The sequence below is a fragment of the Salmo salar genome, chromosome ssa12 (assembly GCF_905237065.1).
Source record: "Salmo salar chromosome ssa12, Ssal_v3.1, whole genome shotgun sequence".
Lineage (NCBI taxonomy): Eukaryota > Metazoa > Chordata > Actinopteri > Salmoniformes > Salmonidae > Salmo > Salmo salar.
This window is the reverse complement of record NC_059453.1, coordinates 60,164,527-60,184,570: the sequence shown is the minus strand read 5'-3', so window position 1 is coordinate 60,184,570 and position 20,044 is coordinate 60,164,527. Positions and strand designations below refer to the sequence as shown.

The 20,044-nt window shown below is 42.1% G+C and overlaps 1 protein-coding gene and 1 pseudogene across 2 annotated transcripts; both read right to left on the bottom strand.

Moving 5' to 3' along the window:
• Window positions 1–1,229: 1,229 nt before the first annotated feature.
• Window positions 1,230–7,982, bottom strand: nrn1 (neuritin 1). Of its 2 annotated transcripts, NM_001165369.1 has the most exon segments (4): window positions 1,230–3,671; window positions 6,135–6,285; window positions 7,679–7,768; window positions 7,950–7,982. In NM_001165369.1, coding segments are annotated over 3 exon segments (438 nt in total). In that variant the 5' UTR covers window positions 7,731–7,768; window positions 7,950–7,982; the 3' UTR covers window positions 1,230–3,436.
• A 1,112-nt stretch (window positions 7,983–9,094) lies between these two features.
• Window positions 9,095–16,600, bottom strand: LOC106565492 (translocon-associated protein subunit alpha-like; annotated as a pseudogene).
• Window positions 16,601–20,044: the final 3,444 nt, after the last annotated feature.

Sequence of the window (20,044 nt, the reverse complement as noted above, 5' to 3'; positions counted from 1 at the left end):
TACAGCACCAGTCAAAAGTTTGGACACACCTACTCATTCAAGGGTTTTTCTTTATTTTTACTATTTTCTACATTGTAGAATAATAGTGAAGACATCAACATTTTGAAATAACACATATGGAATCATGTAGTAACCAAAAGTGTTAAACAAATCAAAATATATTTTATATTTGAGATTCTTCAAAAGTAGCCACCCTTTGCCTTGATGACAGCTTTTTACACTCTTGGCATTCTCTCAACCAGCTTCATGAGGCCTTCCTTTGACACCGCCTGGTAAAGAGGTCCTGGATGGCAGGAAGCTTGGCCCCAGTGATGTACTGGGCCGTACGCACTACCTGTAGAGCCTTGTGGTCGGAGGCCGAGCAGTTGCCATACCAGGCTGTGATGCAACCAGTCAGGATGCTCTCGATGGTGCAGCTGTATAACCTTTTGAGGATCTGAGGACCCATTAGACCAGTAGACGATAAGCACCAAGGAAAGTCATGGATCATCTAATTTTCTTAGACTTTGAAAAATGTCTCTGTAAGTAAGTGCAATGCAATAGTTTATACTTCTTCCATCAATGGAACCAATGTTGAGATGAATTATACTTTTCATCGATAACATAGATCTGAATATTCAGTCGTTGCTCGTCATCCGATTTCTATCCACCAGCACATTACTTGACAGTGCAGGAAGAAGATGCAATACAAGCCTACTTTCTTATATCTATTAACGTTGACACACAAAAAAAAGTGATTGTGTGCATTATAATATGGGATATTGTGGGAGATGTACACTGGATTGAAGAAATGTCAGCGACGGAGGAGGCAACATAATGAGGGGCTTACACTACCACCACACATGGATGTTAGCCTCCCATGGAGTAGCCCCGGGGGCCCTGAGCCCTGCTGGACCCTCTGCCTCTTCCCCTACTCCCTCTCTGCTCTCTTTGAGGCCAGGTGGGGGAGAACAGATGGGAGCCCACTAACGAGCGGCTGATTGGCGGCTGGGCTGTTATGTACTGGATCCAGTCCTCATTATTAGCACCTAGCCACGAGATGACTAAAAAAAGAAATGTGTGGGGAAGCAGAGGAGTGACATCGTATCAACAAAAACTCTCGGTGCCTAGAATCTATCTGTTCTCTATGATGGTGATGGAAAATATACAGAGTATCTGAGAAGCAGCGAGTGATCTTGAAGTAGTAGATCCCCTCTGTGTGATCATGCGTGTATAAACAGAATGTCGTATTTCAAACTTCATACTTTATTTCAAACACATTACTTTGCAATACAATACTTAATACAGCCTTTTTGTAAATAATGTACTCTGTAGTTGGTATCTCTGAACGACCACATACATATTGATTCTTACATTCTGTAGTGTTTACTGATGTATTTTTCTCTGTGGTAATTCTCTGTGGTAATTCAATAATCAGTCAGTCATACATGTATAGTAATATACTTGGTGGTTATGATATCTCCCTTAAATAATGTGGTATTTTTCATGCTTTCGTTAGCTGCCGATCTCACGGAAAAGGAAAGTAGTCACTCAAAGTGTTTACAACACATATTGCTCATGCTTTGAGAATAGCAAAACTCTTTGCTGTTCAAAAATAATAATGGACACTTGGCACCAGGCACACAGATTGGGTGACAGAATGCTACCACATTCAGGAGCACAGACTAGGTGTGGAGGACAACCAGTACAAACATGCTTACGGAGGATTATGTCTCTTGGGAATGGATTCTAAACGGAATATCTAGCCTAATATCTAGACACAACCATGCAGAGAGAGATCCATACTATAGATAATGTTGGAAAGGTACAAAAGAAAAGAAGAAGAATGATCCTGTGTGGGCTGAAGTAGTGTGTGGAGATTTTGATTGAGAGATTTGCGCCAAAGTCTGAGCACTAAGTCAGCATTCACCCCTAATTTCCTATTTGGTTAGAGCACAGTAACAGAAAACCTATACACTAACACTACAATATATTGCTATAAAACTACTTAATGAGTTCAATTGCATATTTATATTGACTCAGTTTGATGATATATTACAGCTGTTGACAACATCAAATACTGTATTGCACTGAGGCATTAGGGCTAACAATGCAGGGTGGTGCCCTAGGAGAATCCTTAACTTAAAGATGTCCTCCAGCGATTTTTTTAACGTTTACTGTTGAAAGAGATATCCCAAGTATAAATACAGTAAACTACACACACTAAAGGGTAAAAAAATATGCTTCGAGCAAAATAGTGTTTTTTAGACACAACTGCAAACTTCGAGGAGTAGGGCATTTAAGGAGTTGGTCTGATGGGATTCCGTGATGTCATCCGCCTCCTCCTTGCTTGCGGAACAGTAGAGGAGCAATAGAGAACAAAAGAGGAAAGGCCCACCCCCCCACTTGTGCTATGTCATGACATATCTTGACCACCTATTGAGATGCGCCTTTTTTTAAAATAAATCAGGTGTTAACTGAGGTGAAAAGGAGACTGGAGTACCACTTTAAGTCCTATATATTTTAGCGTTCATAATAAAGTCTCTTGTCTTTATTTCTACTCAGTAAGCTGTGTGTTATTGTAAGGTTGAATGTGCTTTGACATGAAATGTGTACAGTTGTGTATAGTTGTTATGGACTCAATGATATCAAATGAATTGACAGCCATACACTTTGACTTCCATACAGGACAGATTCATAAAACAACACTGAAGATTCTCACATAACCAGATACCATTTTCAGGTAGAATAACTATCCACAATGACTAACGGTAAATTAGTCATTTTACTGTAAAGTGCATAATAAAGCAAGGAACAATATTTTCAGTTAACAACATTGCCTGACTTTAACAGCACCTAATGTAACAGGATGACCAAAGAAATGGATTAACAGAGCAAAAATATGGAAAAATGCCTTTTTGGTGTCATTATAGCAGCCATGCAACACCAAACATTGGGCTGGTGTGTAGGGGTCAAAAGGTCAAAGTTGAAAGAATTCACTTGATTGTCAACAAAATTGACCAATTGCTTTAAAATTGCTTTTTTCATAGGCGTATACTGTAATAGGTTTTCATTACAATTGCTTGGGTCTTGGGTGTGTATTTTTATCCAGACTCATCAATAATGATGACATTAACATCTAAGGCCCTGATAACATAACCTTCTAAATTACCTAGTGCCATAGACATCTAAGGGGGGTAACCCAGATAGATAGGTATCCCTCCGTCTCTCCACAGACATCAATGGCTCTGTTATATCATAGCCTTCTAATTACCCAGTACCATAGATGTCTATGGCTCTGTGTGCTAACCTTAATCCATATTCATTCTCTACTCACTGATCCCCCCCCCCCCATCCTTGGCTTCAGTTTTCAGATGTGCTCAGGATGCAGCCGGCCACCCCGGGGAATGTGAGAGTGCATGGGGTTGGGAGCGAGGAGGAGGGAGGCATCCCCCACCTATGTGGATGGCCAGATGGGCCCTCCCAGGATCAGCAAGCCTAGGAGCAGCAGGGGTAGAGGGGATAGAAGCGAGCGCATGCGGGGGGCCGAGCTGGGGCTGCACAGGTCGAAGAGGCTGCCCTGGAAGCGGATCTTCCTGGAGTCTTCCTTCAGGGTCTCCCAGATGGAGCCCACCTCCTCCTGACACCCGGACAGTGCCGTCAGGGCACACGTGTGGAACGCCTCCCAGTGGCTAGGGGTGAAAGATCCATCAATCAAATGTATTTTATAAAGCCCTTTTTCCACCAACACATACACTGCCTCGTTCATATTTGACATGGAAACATGCTATTGGTTACAATCTATTGGATTCAAGAATGTTATTGGTTTGATTTATCTGGCACTTTAATTGGCGCACATGCAAGGCTTCAAAGCTCTCCTGTAACATACGGCTGAAGGTGTCTTATAGGAGTATTTTTTGTTGTATTATTGTTTTGAATTGTTGTTTTTATACTACTGTCCAGCAATACTGTACATTAATGCGTTTTGCAAGATCAACCCTCCTTTATTTTGTAGCCACAGAAATTAGATTAGAAAAAAGAGCTGACGCTGCAAGGGGACATTTTTCCCCCAGGAAAGGCAGGCCTGTGTAAGCTTTAGGCAGTAATATACTGTACTATAGTAATGGAATGCACACATTAACGATGACAAAAAAACCCAAGATGGCCTCAGAATTTCATTACTGCTGCAGCAAAGTCATAAATTATTCAGTACAGTGGCTGTGTTTCAGCACCATTCATTTCTGCTATCTCCCTCGGAGGTTACAGCATCTTTTTCTTCTCTCCACTGTTCTTCCGCAAGGTACACACCTCGCTGGATTTCAATACAAGATCTGATATACACAAGCAGAAGGAGAATGCTTGGTAAAATACAGACGCTGTTCTATATACGTTCTATCTGCCTATGGTCGTAAGAGTAATCAGGTTCCATGAGATCCTGGTGCACTGCAAACGCAGACGTACAGTAAGTGCAGATGGATAGAGGATGCTGTACATTGCACACACACATACGCACACACAGGGGCGGATTGGCCATCTGGCAATTCTTTCAGATGCCAGATGGGCTGGACCATTTTTTAGTTGGGTGGGCTAGTTGAAATTGACACACTCAAAAAAATATATTTTTTACATAACAATAAAACCATTAAAAGGTGACATGGCTGGTAGCCCATGGGCCTGTTCTCTGTTATAGTAATCAATAGTGAGCCTTCGGCAGATCAGTGGGAAACAACCAGCCTCCCTACCAAGATGGGCCAGCCTGGTTTTCTTATAAGCTGAGCAGAGGTCAAACAAACTCACATTCAAAGTAAAAAATGGCATCAGCAAAGAGACCTGCTCCGACTCTGTCATCAGTTTGACATCCAAGATCATGGATCGTAAAAAATGAAGAGGGTGCCTACAAACATAGAAAGAGCACATTCTACATTGTCACCTCACTCAAACGTTATATTTTTTGCGCAGCTAAAACCATGATTTGGTCAAACAGTAAAGTGCATTATCCTCATGATTCCTGTAATGAAAGTGTCTGCCCTGCCCCTGTGCCTGTGTCCTCGCTGGGACCTGCTGCTGTGATGAGCGAGCCACTCTCCTCGCCCTCTAGGCGTTCTGATGGTATAACATTTTAAATGCAATTGTGGGGAAAACCCAGCTTTGGAAGCTTCGTCCCCTTGTCCCTGTCGAAGAGATGAGGGTCTCAGCTTTCTGTCCGTATATTTTTGATTTCTCATCTCCCAATATTCAGCTCAATAGCAACTATTTTACAACCAATATATTTGATATGGCTTTGTGATATGGAGCTGCGTGTCTGCAAAATGCGCACTGGCCATTGCGAGGGTATAGGCCTATTAATTATAATAGTAAGGTCTCATAGCCCACAACTAGTAGCTATGAGACAGGTAGCCTACACATTTTTTTTAGGACTTTACATTTATTGTTAGATAAATACACAGTGACCAGTTTATTAGGTACCTGGTCGGACACCCCTTTGCCTCCAGAACAGCCTGAATTCTTCAGGGCATGGATTCTATAAGGTGTGGCGTTCAAACGTTGCTCTATTGGTATCAAGTGTCCTAACGTGTGCCAGGAAAACATTCCCCACACCATTACACCACCGACACCAGGCTGTACTGTTGACCCCAGGCAGGTGTCAAGCCACGGCCACGTGACTCACTGTCTGTAGGAGCGAACCATTTTTGTGTACGGGGTCGTGTACCTAATAAACTGGCCACCTGAGTATACATGGCTACTAGCAGTAGGTATTATATTAAGTTAGCGATCTAGTTAATGTGTTTTGAGTTTCTACTTCCTTCGGTGTTGAACCCCAAATTAATTAACCTATGATAGTGCACATAAAGATGAATGTAATTCATCTCTATTGAAAAAATTAGGAAATTCTGGAGTGCGATTCTGACAGTAAAATATAGCAACTAGCCTGTAGTCTAATTGTCAACCCAAAATTCATGACAATCACTGGATTAGGTTGCACATAAAACCATATTGAATCATGCATTCCTGCTTGGACGTGTTAGATGGAAAAACGTATTTCTTGAATTCTTGAGTTGGCAGGGTGATATGGGCTAGTGTGGATAAAATGTCAGGGCCAAATTGTCCCAGTCCCTGTCCCAGTCCGCCCCTGCACACACACACACCCCTCTCACCTGCACACAGCTTCCACTCCCATCTCGCTGGTCACATTCTCTTGGTAGTTATCCATGCTCTCCCCCAACTCCAGAACACAGTCAGAGAAGTCCCTGTAAATATTCTCACACTTCACATCTACCGCTGAGACTCTTGCCACTGCCAGGGACACTACAAAACACAGAAAGAAAAATACATTCAAATGCATTAAGGAAAGAATTCCCTTTTGTTCTCATAAGTTTCGTTGTACATTTCAGGCATTGCACTTACAGAGGCCAAATATAATTGTTTTATGTCATGATAGAATAACAATAGGCTCTTGTATCACCTTTATCAAGTTATTTATCTACCTCCCTATCTGAAGCAAAGGGTGTCTTCTGAAACAAATGGGAGGATGCCAAAAGTAGGTCACCCTCCTTCTATGTTGTTCTTGGAGTTAAAATGGAGGAAACAGAGTAATATCAGCCCTCAGCATCCCTCCCAGGACTTTAGGAGATTTGGCAGGATACGTTTTTCTTCCAGTCATTCCAAATTGCCTCTCAATGTAGTTTTAATGATGAGGGTTGCATGGGAGATATTTGGCCTGCTTGGACAGTGTGATTTAGATACAATCAGCATAGGCTACCTGTGAGAATGATTGTCATAATTCTCTCTCATCTCTCTCCTCTCTCCCACTCACTTATTGATTGCTTAGGGTCAGGGATAAGGTATCAAAGGCCACTGTAATAGCCACTGTCTGGGACATCAGCTTGAAATGATCGCTTTAAAAGCATTGAAAACATTGAAATGAATCAGGGAATGGGTTATATTGGGATTCTGAAGAAAGACCAACTGCTCCTAGATTTTGTTAGTTTGCCTGGATCATTTTCAAGAAATCTATTCAATTCCCAAGTCCCACTGCACTGTAGGCTGTCTCACATTCAATCCATTGCCCCCTGCCAACAAGCAACGCCTTGCTAGATGTAAGGTAGGCAGTGGTTATATTACTGTTTGTTCAATATGAATATTGTTATAGTACACCAATATGATTCAGCTTGCACAGGTTCAAAAAGTTTAAAACCAGGAATTATTGTTTAATTTATCAGAATGGATATGAATGTACATGGAAATATGTGCAGACATTGTATAAATACTTATGTTCTGAGTGAATGCATGGGATTAATTTATTAAACTAACAAGAATGCTAGATGTAGGGTAAGTGACACTACAATACTTAAAAATATTTGTCATTTGCTTTCAATTATTTGTGCATTAATGCATGCTTTATACATCAACACAACTCTGCAAGTCTATTTTTGGCCAAAAATCTTTCAAGCACTCCAGAATCTATCCTATTACACACACCTGAGGGATGATGAGTTATTGATAAGCTCTTCAAATATGAAAAAGGCTCGTCACTGTCAAATAATTAAACTCTATTCTCACCCTGCATGCAACATCTAAATTTAGACTACACCCTTAATTAATAAAATATTACATTTTTCATCAAGATATTATAAAACGTGCAATACGAAAAAGTATTGTTCTACCAATAAATCTAAAATGATACTTTATCCAGCCTTACCTAATGCAATAAATGCACAAAATCTTGAAATCTTCACCGACGTAAATCCCATATCCCATATCAAACCCAGCGGAGGGTGCCTTGCGCCATCTGTGGGATCCAACAAAATCGCTCATAAATTGAGATAAAATCAAAGCGAAGTAAAATGAATCAATCAAAATAAATGACTTGTTGCGGCATATATGTGTTAACAGGAGGCGATTAATTAACATTTGCAGAATCAGTTTCAGTTTATTCTCGATCAAAACGAATGTAACAACCGTGACGTTACCTGCCCCTTTCGTGCGTGCTGCCTCTCCGAGCGCTTCTCTCACTCACCTCATGGACGCTCCGCGCCAGAGATACGTTTAGTGCCATCCCATGTTTCTCATTTGCTGACAGTAAACAGACAAATAGCCCATTGGTACATATTTGGTCTCCTCAGTCGGTTCCCTGTTTATCTGACACCAGTCATCTTTTTCTTCTGAGAATAATACTGAGCAAAATCAAAAGACCAAATAATGTGCATATTTCAGAACATCATAAATTGCGGCATGAAAGAACATCACTTCAACTTTAAGAAAAGAAAAGAAAAAAGGCAAATATTTCAAGAAAGTGAACACATTTCTCATCCAGATTTCTTTACCTTTTATTTTTTTTAGAAAAAAATTACAGCATTTCACCAATGTACTGTGGGTACATTTGTGGTGGTATATGGTCTGGGAGAAAATGTAACCTGACACTGACAACCTGACACTGACAGCGAGTGCTGTTTGCAATACATTTGCATCATTCATATTTAACAATGTAACTTGGTAGCGGGTGGCCTTTACTTCCTAAATTCTCTTCAATGAGCATTTCACAGCAGCTTTATGATATTTCAAAGTATGACATGAACAAGGAAAACCTTCCCTTGGAAGAACTTGGAGGTCACCATCTCAATTCCTGACTGTGTAGACAAACTGAGGGAGTCGTCAGGCACAGAATGAAATAGAACAAAACCCTTAATATCGTAATACTTCAGAAATGAAAGCATTCCTTACAAAAAGTACAACAAAAACTAAAAAACAAGATGTTGATTGAAATACTTGGTGTAGCATTACCGGTTTCTTTGGCAGGTATAAAACTCCACGTCTTACCCATCTTTCATGGGTCTGGCATGGTGATCCAATTACTCAGTCTTTAGTCTCATATCAGTCTCAAAATGTCCCGCTGGAGTGGTGTCTAAATGGGACACATTCATGACACCACTGTCTTCAGTCCAATAATGTTTGGTGTAGGCCTATGTATCGGGGGCATATTCGAAAAGCTCTTGAGTAACTAACTTGGTCCACCCAGAGGTTGATGTTGGTTGGGTTGTTGGAGCTTGTGATGGCACGGGCCTTGAACATGGGCCTGGTGGACATTGATATGAAGATGGCCGCATCATGGAAGGATTTATTGATCTACTCCAGCCGCTCTCTAGGTGCGTTTCCTTGGGGAGGCTTTAGGGGATGCCGATGCCTTGCCTGTAAAAGAGAGACAAAGAGAGAAACAGAGAGAGATAGAGGATGGTCAATGTAGCAATTTGAGTTGATATTCATCTTCGCACAGACAAGATGAAAAAAATAGGACGCCTTTTCAACCAAAGTACGGTTCCAAAAAAGTGGTTGTATAAGCAGAGAATGAATTTGTCTCACTGCACTCAGGAGGAAAGCTATGGCAGAGTATCAAAGCTCATGACAAAGCTCAACTTACTCATGATGTTGAGGGTCTCCTGGGGAATCCAGCTGATGTCCACATCGTTCATCCCACCGGTGCCCGTCTCCACCTTCACTGGGAGCCTCTTCCTCTGCACAACATAGATCAAACGTCATCACTTAATTTACCCCGGTGCTAATTTTTTATGTAACAATCACCACCACATGTAAAGAGCTGGAGATATTTCAGACTATCACAATTTAGATGAAAATGTTGAGAAGACTCGTAGCGTCCTAGACTCCAGCACCTGATACATGCCAAAGATCGCCAAGGCAAGTCCAGTCAGGAAGATGTACATAAACATTCTGGAGGAGAAACAAAGCCAAATGTGTCATACTAACAGTTCATGGATAATGTAATAAAATAATAATATAGACAAACAATATAACATTTGTTGCCATATTTAAACAAATGTACCTGACACAAATTCATTTAACCAAATACTAGTATAAAAATAGAATTGATGTATGCAAAGAAATGCTTACGTCTCTCCATCCAGTCCCTCCTCCAGCTCAACGATAGTGACGGTCTGGTTGTAAATGGCCGTCTGGAAACCGTTGCCCTGCGGAACAGTCAAAACACAAGATCAGCGCCTCAGCCCCAGGCCATACATTCCAAGGGATTTCTGAACATCTAGTCAAGAACCCTGGGCTGGGTATCTTAAAGATGCAAGACACTCTAATAATAATGTATCAATCAATCAATCTAGTCTCACCTCACTGTCCTGGTAGTTGAGTAGGATGACCAGGCCGAAGGGACGACCAGCCATGGACTGAGCAGGGATGAAGGAGTACTCAAAGGAGGCCTGCTGCTGGGGCTGGACCACGGTGCTCAGGGGCAAGGCTGTGAACTAGATACCAAAAACATGTTGTCTACTTTTCTGATCAACAATAGCAGAAAGTTCCCAAAACTGCCTTTTACAGTGTATTCCATGTACACTGAGTATACAAAACATTAACATGACCCTCTATTTCCATGACAGACTGAACAGGTGAATCCAGGTGATGTCACTTGTTAAATCCACTTCAAATCAATATAGATGAAGAGGAGGAGACAGGTTAAAGAATCATTTTTAAGCCTTGAGACAATTGATACATGGATTGTGTATGTGGTATGGTAGTTTTCATTTTTTAATTTCGCCTTTATTTAACCAGGTAGGCTAGTTGAGAACAAGTTCTCATTTGCAACTGCTACCTGGCCAAGATAAAGCAAAGCAGTTCGACACATACAACAACATAGAGTTACACATGGAATAAACAAACATACAGTCAATAATACAGTAGAAAAAGTCTATATACAGCATGTGCAAATGAGAGTAGGTGCGAGGCACACCAGTTTGTGTCAAGAACTGCAATGCTGCTGGGTTTTTCACACTCAATAGTTTCCCGTGTGTATCAAGAATGCTCCACCACCCAAAGGATAGCCAGGCAACTTGACACAACTGTGGGTAGCATTGGAATCAACATGGGCCGACATATTGTAGAGTCTATGCCCCGACAAATTGAGGCTGTTCTGAGTGGGCATTACTGCTATTAGCCAATAGAAACACAATGAATAATAGATTCACTACATGGAAAAACAGATAGTAAAAAAAAAACATCTACAGGAAGTTTGTTCTGATGCATCTGTCCTACATCTGAGAGATAAGGAAAATCCGGAAACAATTTATGTACAATATTTATCCCCTTGTTGTAGGCAGTAAACTATCTCCATACTGTAGTTCCATTCATTTTTTAAACTGGTACCAGGGACATTCAGACGAGTCTTATGAGCAAAACGGAAAACACCATTGTGTTCGTGAGAGTCTCATCACCATAAAGGGGTCATAATACTTTGTAGGCCAAGCCGTTCAGACGTATTTCTGAGAAGACCGATTTTCGGGATGTCTCATGGTCTAACAAACACTGCTCTAGCTCTGCCACCCTTCACCGCAAATTCGGAAGGGCAATATCGGCGGATGTCGTGAATTGAGACGCAGCCCATGCAAAAAAACAGATATCTCTAGCTTAAACAGACGGATTTGATGGGGATTTTTTTAATGTTAATTAGATTTCCGCTGGGGCACAGAAATTGTAGGCTAAGGGTTAACATGACCTTTATGAATTATGAAGCCTTTTGTGCTTTTTTTATTACATAAATGCTTCAAAATTCACAAAAAGCGACATTAGCTGATGAAGATTATTTCATAGAACAAAACGTATAAGATCTCCTAAGCCTGTGTTTACAACGGTCCTTATTTTTGGAGTTTAGCCAAAAACCCTACAAATTTTAATTTTACCATAGGCTTTGTCCAACGAATCATGGCGGAGTTAGTACCAACAAAAAGACAACATTACTATTGCTCTCTATTATGGGTAACATACGTTACTGGGTTTGTAAAGGCTTTATAAGAAGTTTATATTCTAGTAATTGTTAGATAATAAATTGGAAGTAAACAGACTACAAACCCCATTATAACGTATAACGTGTTACATAATGATGTGTGTTTTCAAGGGGACTTTCTATTTCTCAGATGAGGCATGCAAGCATCATGTGTCCCAGAACCCAGACTCACGTTCTGGATGTAGAACTGGGAGTCCTGAGGGTAACGGAAGGAGGCCTCCAGGGAATGGACAGTGAAATCCTGGCTTCCCTAATTGGCGAAACCCACCAGGAACTTAGCAGTCTCATTGGCTGGGAACTCTGGATGGAGGGCACAATGATATACAAATTAAACCATTGATGTGAATGAATAATTCCATTTCATGCTGTCTTGCATATTTCCCTTTAACTTACACAGAATGAATATCCATAAAGGAAGAGAAGACTAACCTTCCCCGGTCACAAAGATGATGGTGGTGTCAGCATCAGGGTGAGAGGTTACATTTCCAACTGCAGCATCTTCATCTAAGTCATCTTCTGATTCCTGAGAGATTTCAAAATGCAATGGAAAGAAACTAGATTAAATGCACTGAAATGAGAAAATAGTACTTACATTAGTTTGGCAGGGACAATAGAAGCCGCTTTCATCCCAATTCGAACAACGTCACATACTGAGCCTGGGACCTGATCTTCCTCCACCAGCACCTCATCCTCTTCTTCATCTTCCTCCTCCTCATCGACTGTTGCATGTGGGGAGATGTCTTCCGCAGACTCTTCTGCAGATACCTGGCCTGTCCCAACACAGAGAAGAATCCATTAGCAACGAATCCATTTTAACACATACATGTGAAATAAATTGTTATAATAGCAGCCTCTGTCTGAGAACGAAGCCCCTTAACCTGTGTGCCTGAGGGTACCATAATAGTTCATGACAGTTGTGACGAGAAACTCTGGTTGCACTTGCACCAAAAACAAACATAGGATCCATTGGATCAAATGAATGTAAAATAGTGACATCAGTAAATTGATACAGATGGTCACGAGAAGAGCTTTATTCGTTCATTGTGTAATACTATGATGGTGTATTCTAATACTCTGTTCACAACGAATGTGTAGGCTAAAGGCTAAAACTGGTCCATGTTATGATTGATGATTGGTAATTACTTGAAAATGCTGTATAAAACTTTGAATAGCAAATTGTAAAGTCAGTCATCATTTAGCAGTAGGACATTTGAATGAATTGGAACACTATGTAACAGACAAAGATACAATGTAACAGTCAGAGGCATCATCGCCGGTATTAGAATGTATCAACACTAACGGAAAGGCGATCCTGGGACACGTCACCATAGAATATAGGGAAACCCAGTGTAAAGCAACAATATTGCCTGTCAGAGACATTTTGTATTAGAAATTAATGTAATTTCATTCTTCCAGATAAGGTTTTCTTATTATCTTAAACCACAAAACTACATATATGGTAATTACACATTTGCATAAGCATGCGAGGTTTCAATAAGCCTATATCGAGAGCGCTTCCCAAAGTTTTATATTATTCCTATAATTTGTGTTAAATGCATTTGTTTACTTAATTTATCAGACAAGGATATTGAGCATGAAGCTTTCTGACAAAGAAGTCTTCATTGTTTTTTATATCACTGAATGAAAAACTGCATTATGCCACGTCAATGTTAACTTTGCTAAGTTTTCAATATTGCAATGAACTCTGGACTGCTAGAGTGAAGAATGCAAACGTGATCGTATACAAATGTAAGCAAGGTTTGAAATGATTATGTTTTAGTCAAACGTTATATCTGTTAGGGCTTCTTGCGGTCAATTTGCAGTCTACAAATGATTTGTAATTATGTTCCGGCCCCCAGACCATCCGCTCAAGAACAAATCAACTCCCGGCTGAATCTAGTTGTCACGACTCCTACCGAAGGTAGCTCCCCTTCTAGACTACTAGTTGATGATCCCTGCCCTAAACTCAAAAAGTGCAGAATAATGCCTGGCTGGAGGGATGATGGGCCGCATACACTCATGTAACCCAATATTGCAAGCTCTGATATTGCATTTATTTTAAATACAAGTAGTCAATTGTCTTTCCTACACACACAAACAAACATCATTAGGATATCTTAATGCATCTTGGAAATATAGAGCTGTCAACACAGAAATACAACAGGCAGAAATGTAAACTTGAATATTTATGATGATTGTAAGCTCTACTTTTTGGTAGCTGACTAATAGACAACTTTCCAAGTCAAATTTGCTCTCATTCAGTGCTGTATGCTCCTGCCTAATGAAAATACATACAGTTACATGTTTTTTTTAAATGTTGTGACTATTGTCACCGGCTCTAAGGAAAACAAGTGGGCTCAGACATTGGAATTAAGTTCTTTGAAGGATTTTGTAAGTTTAGCCCCTACTCTTGCAATTAAGTCAGGGGCCACCACAGACTATCTTTGGGGCCACCATGGATTTAACCTCAAATCCAATATGGCGTCCAACATCTAATATGGCTGCCATAGTACCATTTGATGGAGGTTAAATCCGGTGTAAATATGTATTTCTTTTTCTTGTGTGCAACACTGAATCCAACATGGTCAACATAATTACACTCAAAAACCTTTACCTGCATAGTTATTTATTTTGTATTGTGTTACTCTGTCTTTTTAAAAGGGTTTCATAAGGCTCTTGGTATATCTAGGACTAGGGGTGGCGCTGCCACACACACATTGTGTTTGAATAGCTGAAGCCAAATAGTGTTTAATGTGTGTTCATGTTTAAAATGTCATTCACAGATTTACAGCATATCAACAGTGGACAATTCCTGCAAAATATAATAACAAGCCTTTCACGACACACGCACACAGAAGCGTAACCAAGTTACAGGAAAGCAAACTGTAATACAACAGTCATCTACTCTAGAAGCGTATATGTACAACTCTGAATTTTAGCCAATGAAACTAAGTGTGCAAGGTTGATTAAAAATGTTTGAGGTGACCAGAACATGAGAGTGTCCTAACAGGGTGAGGAGACAAAGTAGCCCGTGGTGGTTGTAGTTCTGGCAGGGCCTGACGAGCTTGCACAGCTAACTGGTCATTTTGGGCAAGCTGCAGCGACAAGGCCAGTATCCTTCCTGTTTGACAGTTTCCAATTCTAAAACAGTTGGGTGCAGGCACTCAGCAGATGCAGCTTGCGTGTCAACAAGACCCATTGACTAACTGGAATTTTATCCCAGCTTGAAGGATGCAGGGGATACTCCAGTAGTGGAATGGTTGGTTGTCTGGTTGTGAAGGAGAGTCTGTGAAAGGGCTGTCACCAACATACCTGCCATTACATCTTTTTAACACCGAATTGACCTGTGGGCGGAGTTTTTTAATATTAAATGTGGCAAAGAGTCCTGCAGGTCACGTCCTACTTATTCCTTCATATTCCTTTGGAAGCTGGGTAGGATGATCATTTGGTTGATATTAACTGTGGGTGGTTGGCTGTTATTATGGTCTGGGGCAGGCCCAGCAGGACATAAGGAGAGTGAAAACTGGTGAGGAAGACCTCAGGTTAACTAGAGGTTACTTGGACCTGAGAAGTGTTATGAGGGACGTAGCACATCTCCACACACATATACAGTGCCTTCAGAAAGTATTCATATCCCTTGACTTATTCCACATTTTGTTGTGTTAGATTTATTTTCTCACCCATTTCTTTCTCACCCAGATTTATTTTCTCACCCATGTTTTTGTAAACATTTTTGCAAATGTATTGAAAATGAAATGCAGAAATATCAAATTTACATAAATATTCACACCTCTGAGTCAATACATATTAGAATCACCTTTGGCAGCGATTACAGCTGTGAGTCTTTCTGGATAAGTCTCTAAGAGCTTTGTACACTTGGATTGTACAATATTTCCACATTATTCTTAAAAAATTATTCAAGCTCTGTCGAGTTGGTTGTTGATCATTGCTAGGCAGCTATTTTCAAGTCTTGCCATAGATTTCCAATCCCATTTATGTCAAAACTGTAAATAGGCCACTCAGGAACATTCAATGTTGTCTTGGTAACAACTCCAGTGCATATTTGGCCTTATGTTTTAGGTTATTGTCCTGCTGAAAGATTAATTCATCTCCCATTGTCTGGTGGAAAGCAGACTGAATCAGGTTTTCCTCTAGGATTTTGCATGTGCTTAGCTCCATTCTGTTATTTTTTTGTCCTGAAAAACTACTCAGTCCTTAACGATTACAAGCATACCCATACCATGATGCAGTCACCCCTATGATTGAAAATATGGAGAGTGGTACTCAGTAATGTGCTGTATTGGATTTGCCCCAAACATAACACTATTCAGGACATCTGGAAATAGGAGACAAAGGGCTGTAAGACATAGGTTTAATCCTAGACACATGAAAAGTGGGATGTATACAGAGGGTACGGGGCAACAGAAGACGAACAGCAGAGGGGCTAATAATCTTGGAGATGGGGAAAGGGCCGATAAAACGGGGGGATGTTTGCAGGACTCCACCCGGAGGGGCAGATCTTGAGTGGACAGCCATACCCTCTGCCCAAGACAATAGCAGGGAGCCGGGGTCTGCTTGTTGCCGATACCTGGAGGTAGTCTTGAGAAGAGCTGACCGGGCTCTCTTCCAGGTACGGCAACAGCGGCAGACAAACATCTGGGCTGAGGGTATGCCGACCTCTTCCTCCGGGAAGAGCGGGGGCTGATAACCCAGGGAACACTCGAAAGGTGAGAGCCCGGTGGCAGAGCAGTGGAGGGTGTTGCGGGCGTATTCAACCCACACGACTTGCTGGCTCCAGGAGGTGGGGTTGGCAGAGACCATGCAGTGAAGAGTCGTCTCCAGGTCTTGATTGGCTCGCTCCGACTGGCCGTTGGACTGAGGGTGGAACCCGGAGGACAGGCTGGCTGACGACCCAATGAGTGTGCAGAACACCTTCCAGAACCGGGATGAGAACTGAGTTTTCCAGTCAGAGACCATGTCCACAGGGAGTCCATGGATCCGGAAGACGTGCTGCACCATGAGCTGGGCCATCTTTTTGGCATAGGGTAGCTTGGGGAGAGGAATGAAATGAGCGGCTTTGGAAAACGGGTCCACCACTGTCAGGATGGCGGTGTTGCCATCAGATGGGGGGAGACCCGTGACGACATCCAGAGATATGTGAGACCAGGGATGGTGAGGGACAGCCAGTGGTTGAAGGAGACCAGCCGGAGCTTGCCGAGTAGTCCTGTTCTGCGCACAGATCGTGCAGACTGCGATGAACATCGAGACGTCCGGAACCATGGTAGGCCACCAACAGCGTTGCCGCACAAAAACCAGGGTCCGACGGGAGCCCGGGTAGCAGGTAAGCCTGGAGGAGTGGGCCCACTCCAGGACCGAGGGGCGGACAGCGTAAGGAACAAACATCCGGTTATCTGGGCACCGGCTGGGAACGCTGCGCCTCACGGACCTGCTTCCCTATTCCCCAGCTGAGTGCTATCGTCAGGCACGAGGTGGGAAGGATGGTCTCTATAGCGGAGTGACAGCGCATCCGACTTGATATTCTTGGATCCCGGTCGGTAGGAGAGAGAGAAGTTAAACCGGGGAAAAAGCAGGGTCCACCTAGCTTCCCTGGAATTGAGACGCTTGGCGGTGCAGAGATATTCCAAGTTCTTGTGATCCGTCCACACAATGAACGGATGTTCAGCCCCCTCCAACCAGTGTCTCCACTCCTCCAACGCCATCTTCACAGCGAGAAGCTCACAATTGCCCTTGGGGATTTTGGCAATGAAACCCTTTATCTACTTCCTCAGAGTCAGATGAAGTCATGGGTACCATTTTTATGTCCCTGCATCCAGTAAAATAGAGGTTGTTTCGTGAGCCAATAATAACTAGCGTTGGAGCAATAATTGGAAGTATATGGTATCTATTAGCATGCTAGCAGTTACTTTAGACTTCCAGTAATTTTGCTAACACTAGTTAGCAATTGCATTAATGCTAGTTAGCAACTTCTTTCAAACTGCAAACAGAGACATAAAATGGTACCCATGAATTCATCTGAATCTGGAGAAGTAGATAAAGGGCTGCCAAAATCCTGAAATACTGTATCCCTTTAACAAAACAATGTTACCTATGAATTAGAATACTTTATCATTTTAACTTTGTAAGCACACTAGCAAGCACAGCAGGCACATTCGTTTTCCAAAAACTTACAAACATGAAATGAGTCAGAATCTTTCAGACAGAAAAAAAGGCCTGCTGCATCCTTTGATATACAGTGCCTTCGGAAAGTATTCAGAACCCTTGACTTTTTCCACATTTTGTTATGTTACAGCCTTAATCTAAAATGGATAAAATAAAATAAATCCTTGGCAATCTACACACAATACCCCATAATGACTAAGAGAAAACAGGTATTTAGACATTTTTGCAAATTTATAAAAAATACAAAACAGAAATACCTTATTAACATAAGTATTCAGACCGTTTGCTATGAGACTCGAAATTGAGCATTCTGTTTCCATTGATCATCCTTGAGTTGTTTCTACAACTCGATTGGAGTCCACCTGTGGTAAATTCAATTGATTCGACATGATTTGGAAAGGCACACACCTGTCTATATCAGGTCCCACAGTTGACAGTGCATGTCATAACAAAAACCAAGCCATGAGGTCGAAGAAAATGTCCGTACAGCTCCGAGACAGGATTGTGTCGAGGCACATATCTGGGGAAGAGTACCAAAACATTTCTGCAGCATTGAAGGTCCCCAAGAACACAGTGGCCTCCATCATTCTTAAATGGAGGAAGTTTGGAACCACTAAGGCTCTACCTAGAACTGGCCGACAGGCCAGACTGAGCAATCAGGGGAGAAGGGCCTTGGTCAGGGAGGGTAACAAGAACCCAATGGTCACTCTGACAGAGCTCTAGAGTTCCTCTGTGGAGATGGGAGAACCTTCCAGAAGGACAACCATCTCTGCAGATATTCACCAATCAGGCCTTTATGGTAGAGTGGCCAGACAGAAGCCACTCCTCAGTAAAAGGCACATGACAGCCCGCTTGGAGTTTGCCAAAAGGAACCTAAAGACTCTCAGACCATGAGAAACAAGATTCTCTGGTCTGATGAAACCAAGATTAAACTCTTTGGCCTGAATGTCAAGCGTCACGTCTGTCAGAAACCTGGCGCCATCCCTACGGTGAAAACTGGTGGTGGCAGCATCATGCTGTGGGGATGTTTTTCAGCGGCAGGGACTGGGAGATTAGTCAGGATTTTTCAAGCAGAAATTTGCATCCTGTAGCACAAACTCCAAAAAGTTCTGTGACACTGTAAAGTCCATGGAGAATAAGAGCCCCTACTCCCAGCTGCTCACTGCACTGAGGCTAGGAAACACTGTCACCACCGATAAATTCACTATAATTGAGAATTTCAATAAGCATTTTTCTACAGCTGTCCATGCTTTCCACCTGGCTACCTCTACCCCGATCAACAGCCCTCCACCCCCCACAGCAACTCGCCCAAGCCTCCCCCATTTCTCCGTCACCTAATCCAGATAGCTGATGTTCTGAAAGAGCTGCAAAATTTGGACCCCTACAAATCAGCCGGGCTAGACAATCTGGAACCTCTCTTTCTAAAATGATCTGCCCGAAATTGTTGCAACCCCTATTACTAGCCTGTTCAATCGTCTGAGATTCCCAAAGATTGGAAAGCTGCCGTGGTCATCCCCCTCTTCAAAGGGGGAGACACTCTAGACCCAAACTGCTACAGACCTATATCTATCCTACCCTGCCTTTCTAAGGTCTTCGAAAGCCAAGTTAACAAACAGATTACCGACCATTTCAAATCCCATCGTACCTTCTCCGCTATGCAATCTGGTTCCAGAACTGGCCATGGGTGCACCTCAGCCACACTCAAGGTCCTAAACGATATCATAACCGCCATCGATAAGAGACATTACTGTGCAGCCGTATTCATCGACCTGGCCAAGGCTTTCGACTCTGTCAATCACCATATTCTTATCGGCAGACTCAACAGCCTTGGTTTCTCAAATTATTGCCTCGCCTGGTTCACCAACTACTTCTCTGATAGAGTTCAGTGTGTCAAATCGGAGGGCCTGTTGTCCGGACCTCTGGCAGTCTCTATGGGGGTGCCACAGGGTTCAATTCTCGAGCCGACTCTCTTCTCTGTATATATCAATGATGTCGCTCTTGCTGCTGGTGATTCTCTGATCCACCTCTACGCAGACGACACCATTCTGTATACCTCTGGCCCTTCTTTGGACACTGTGTTAACTA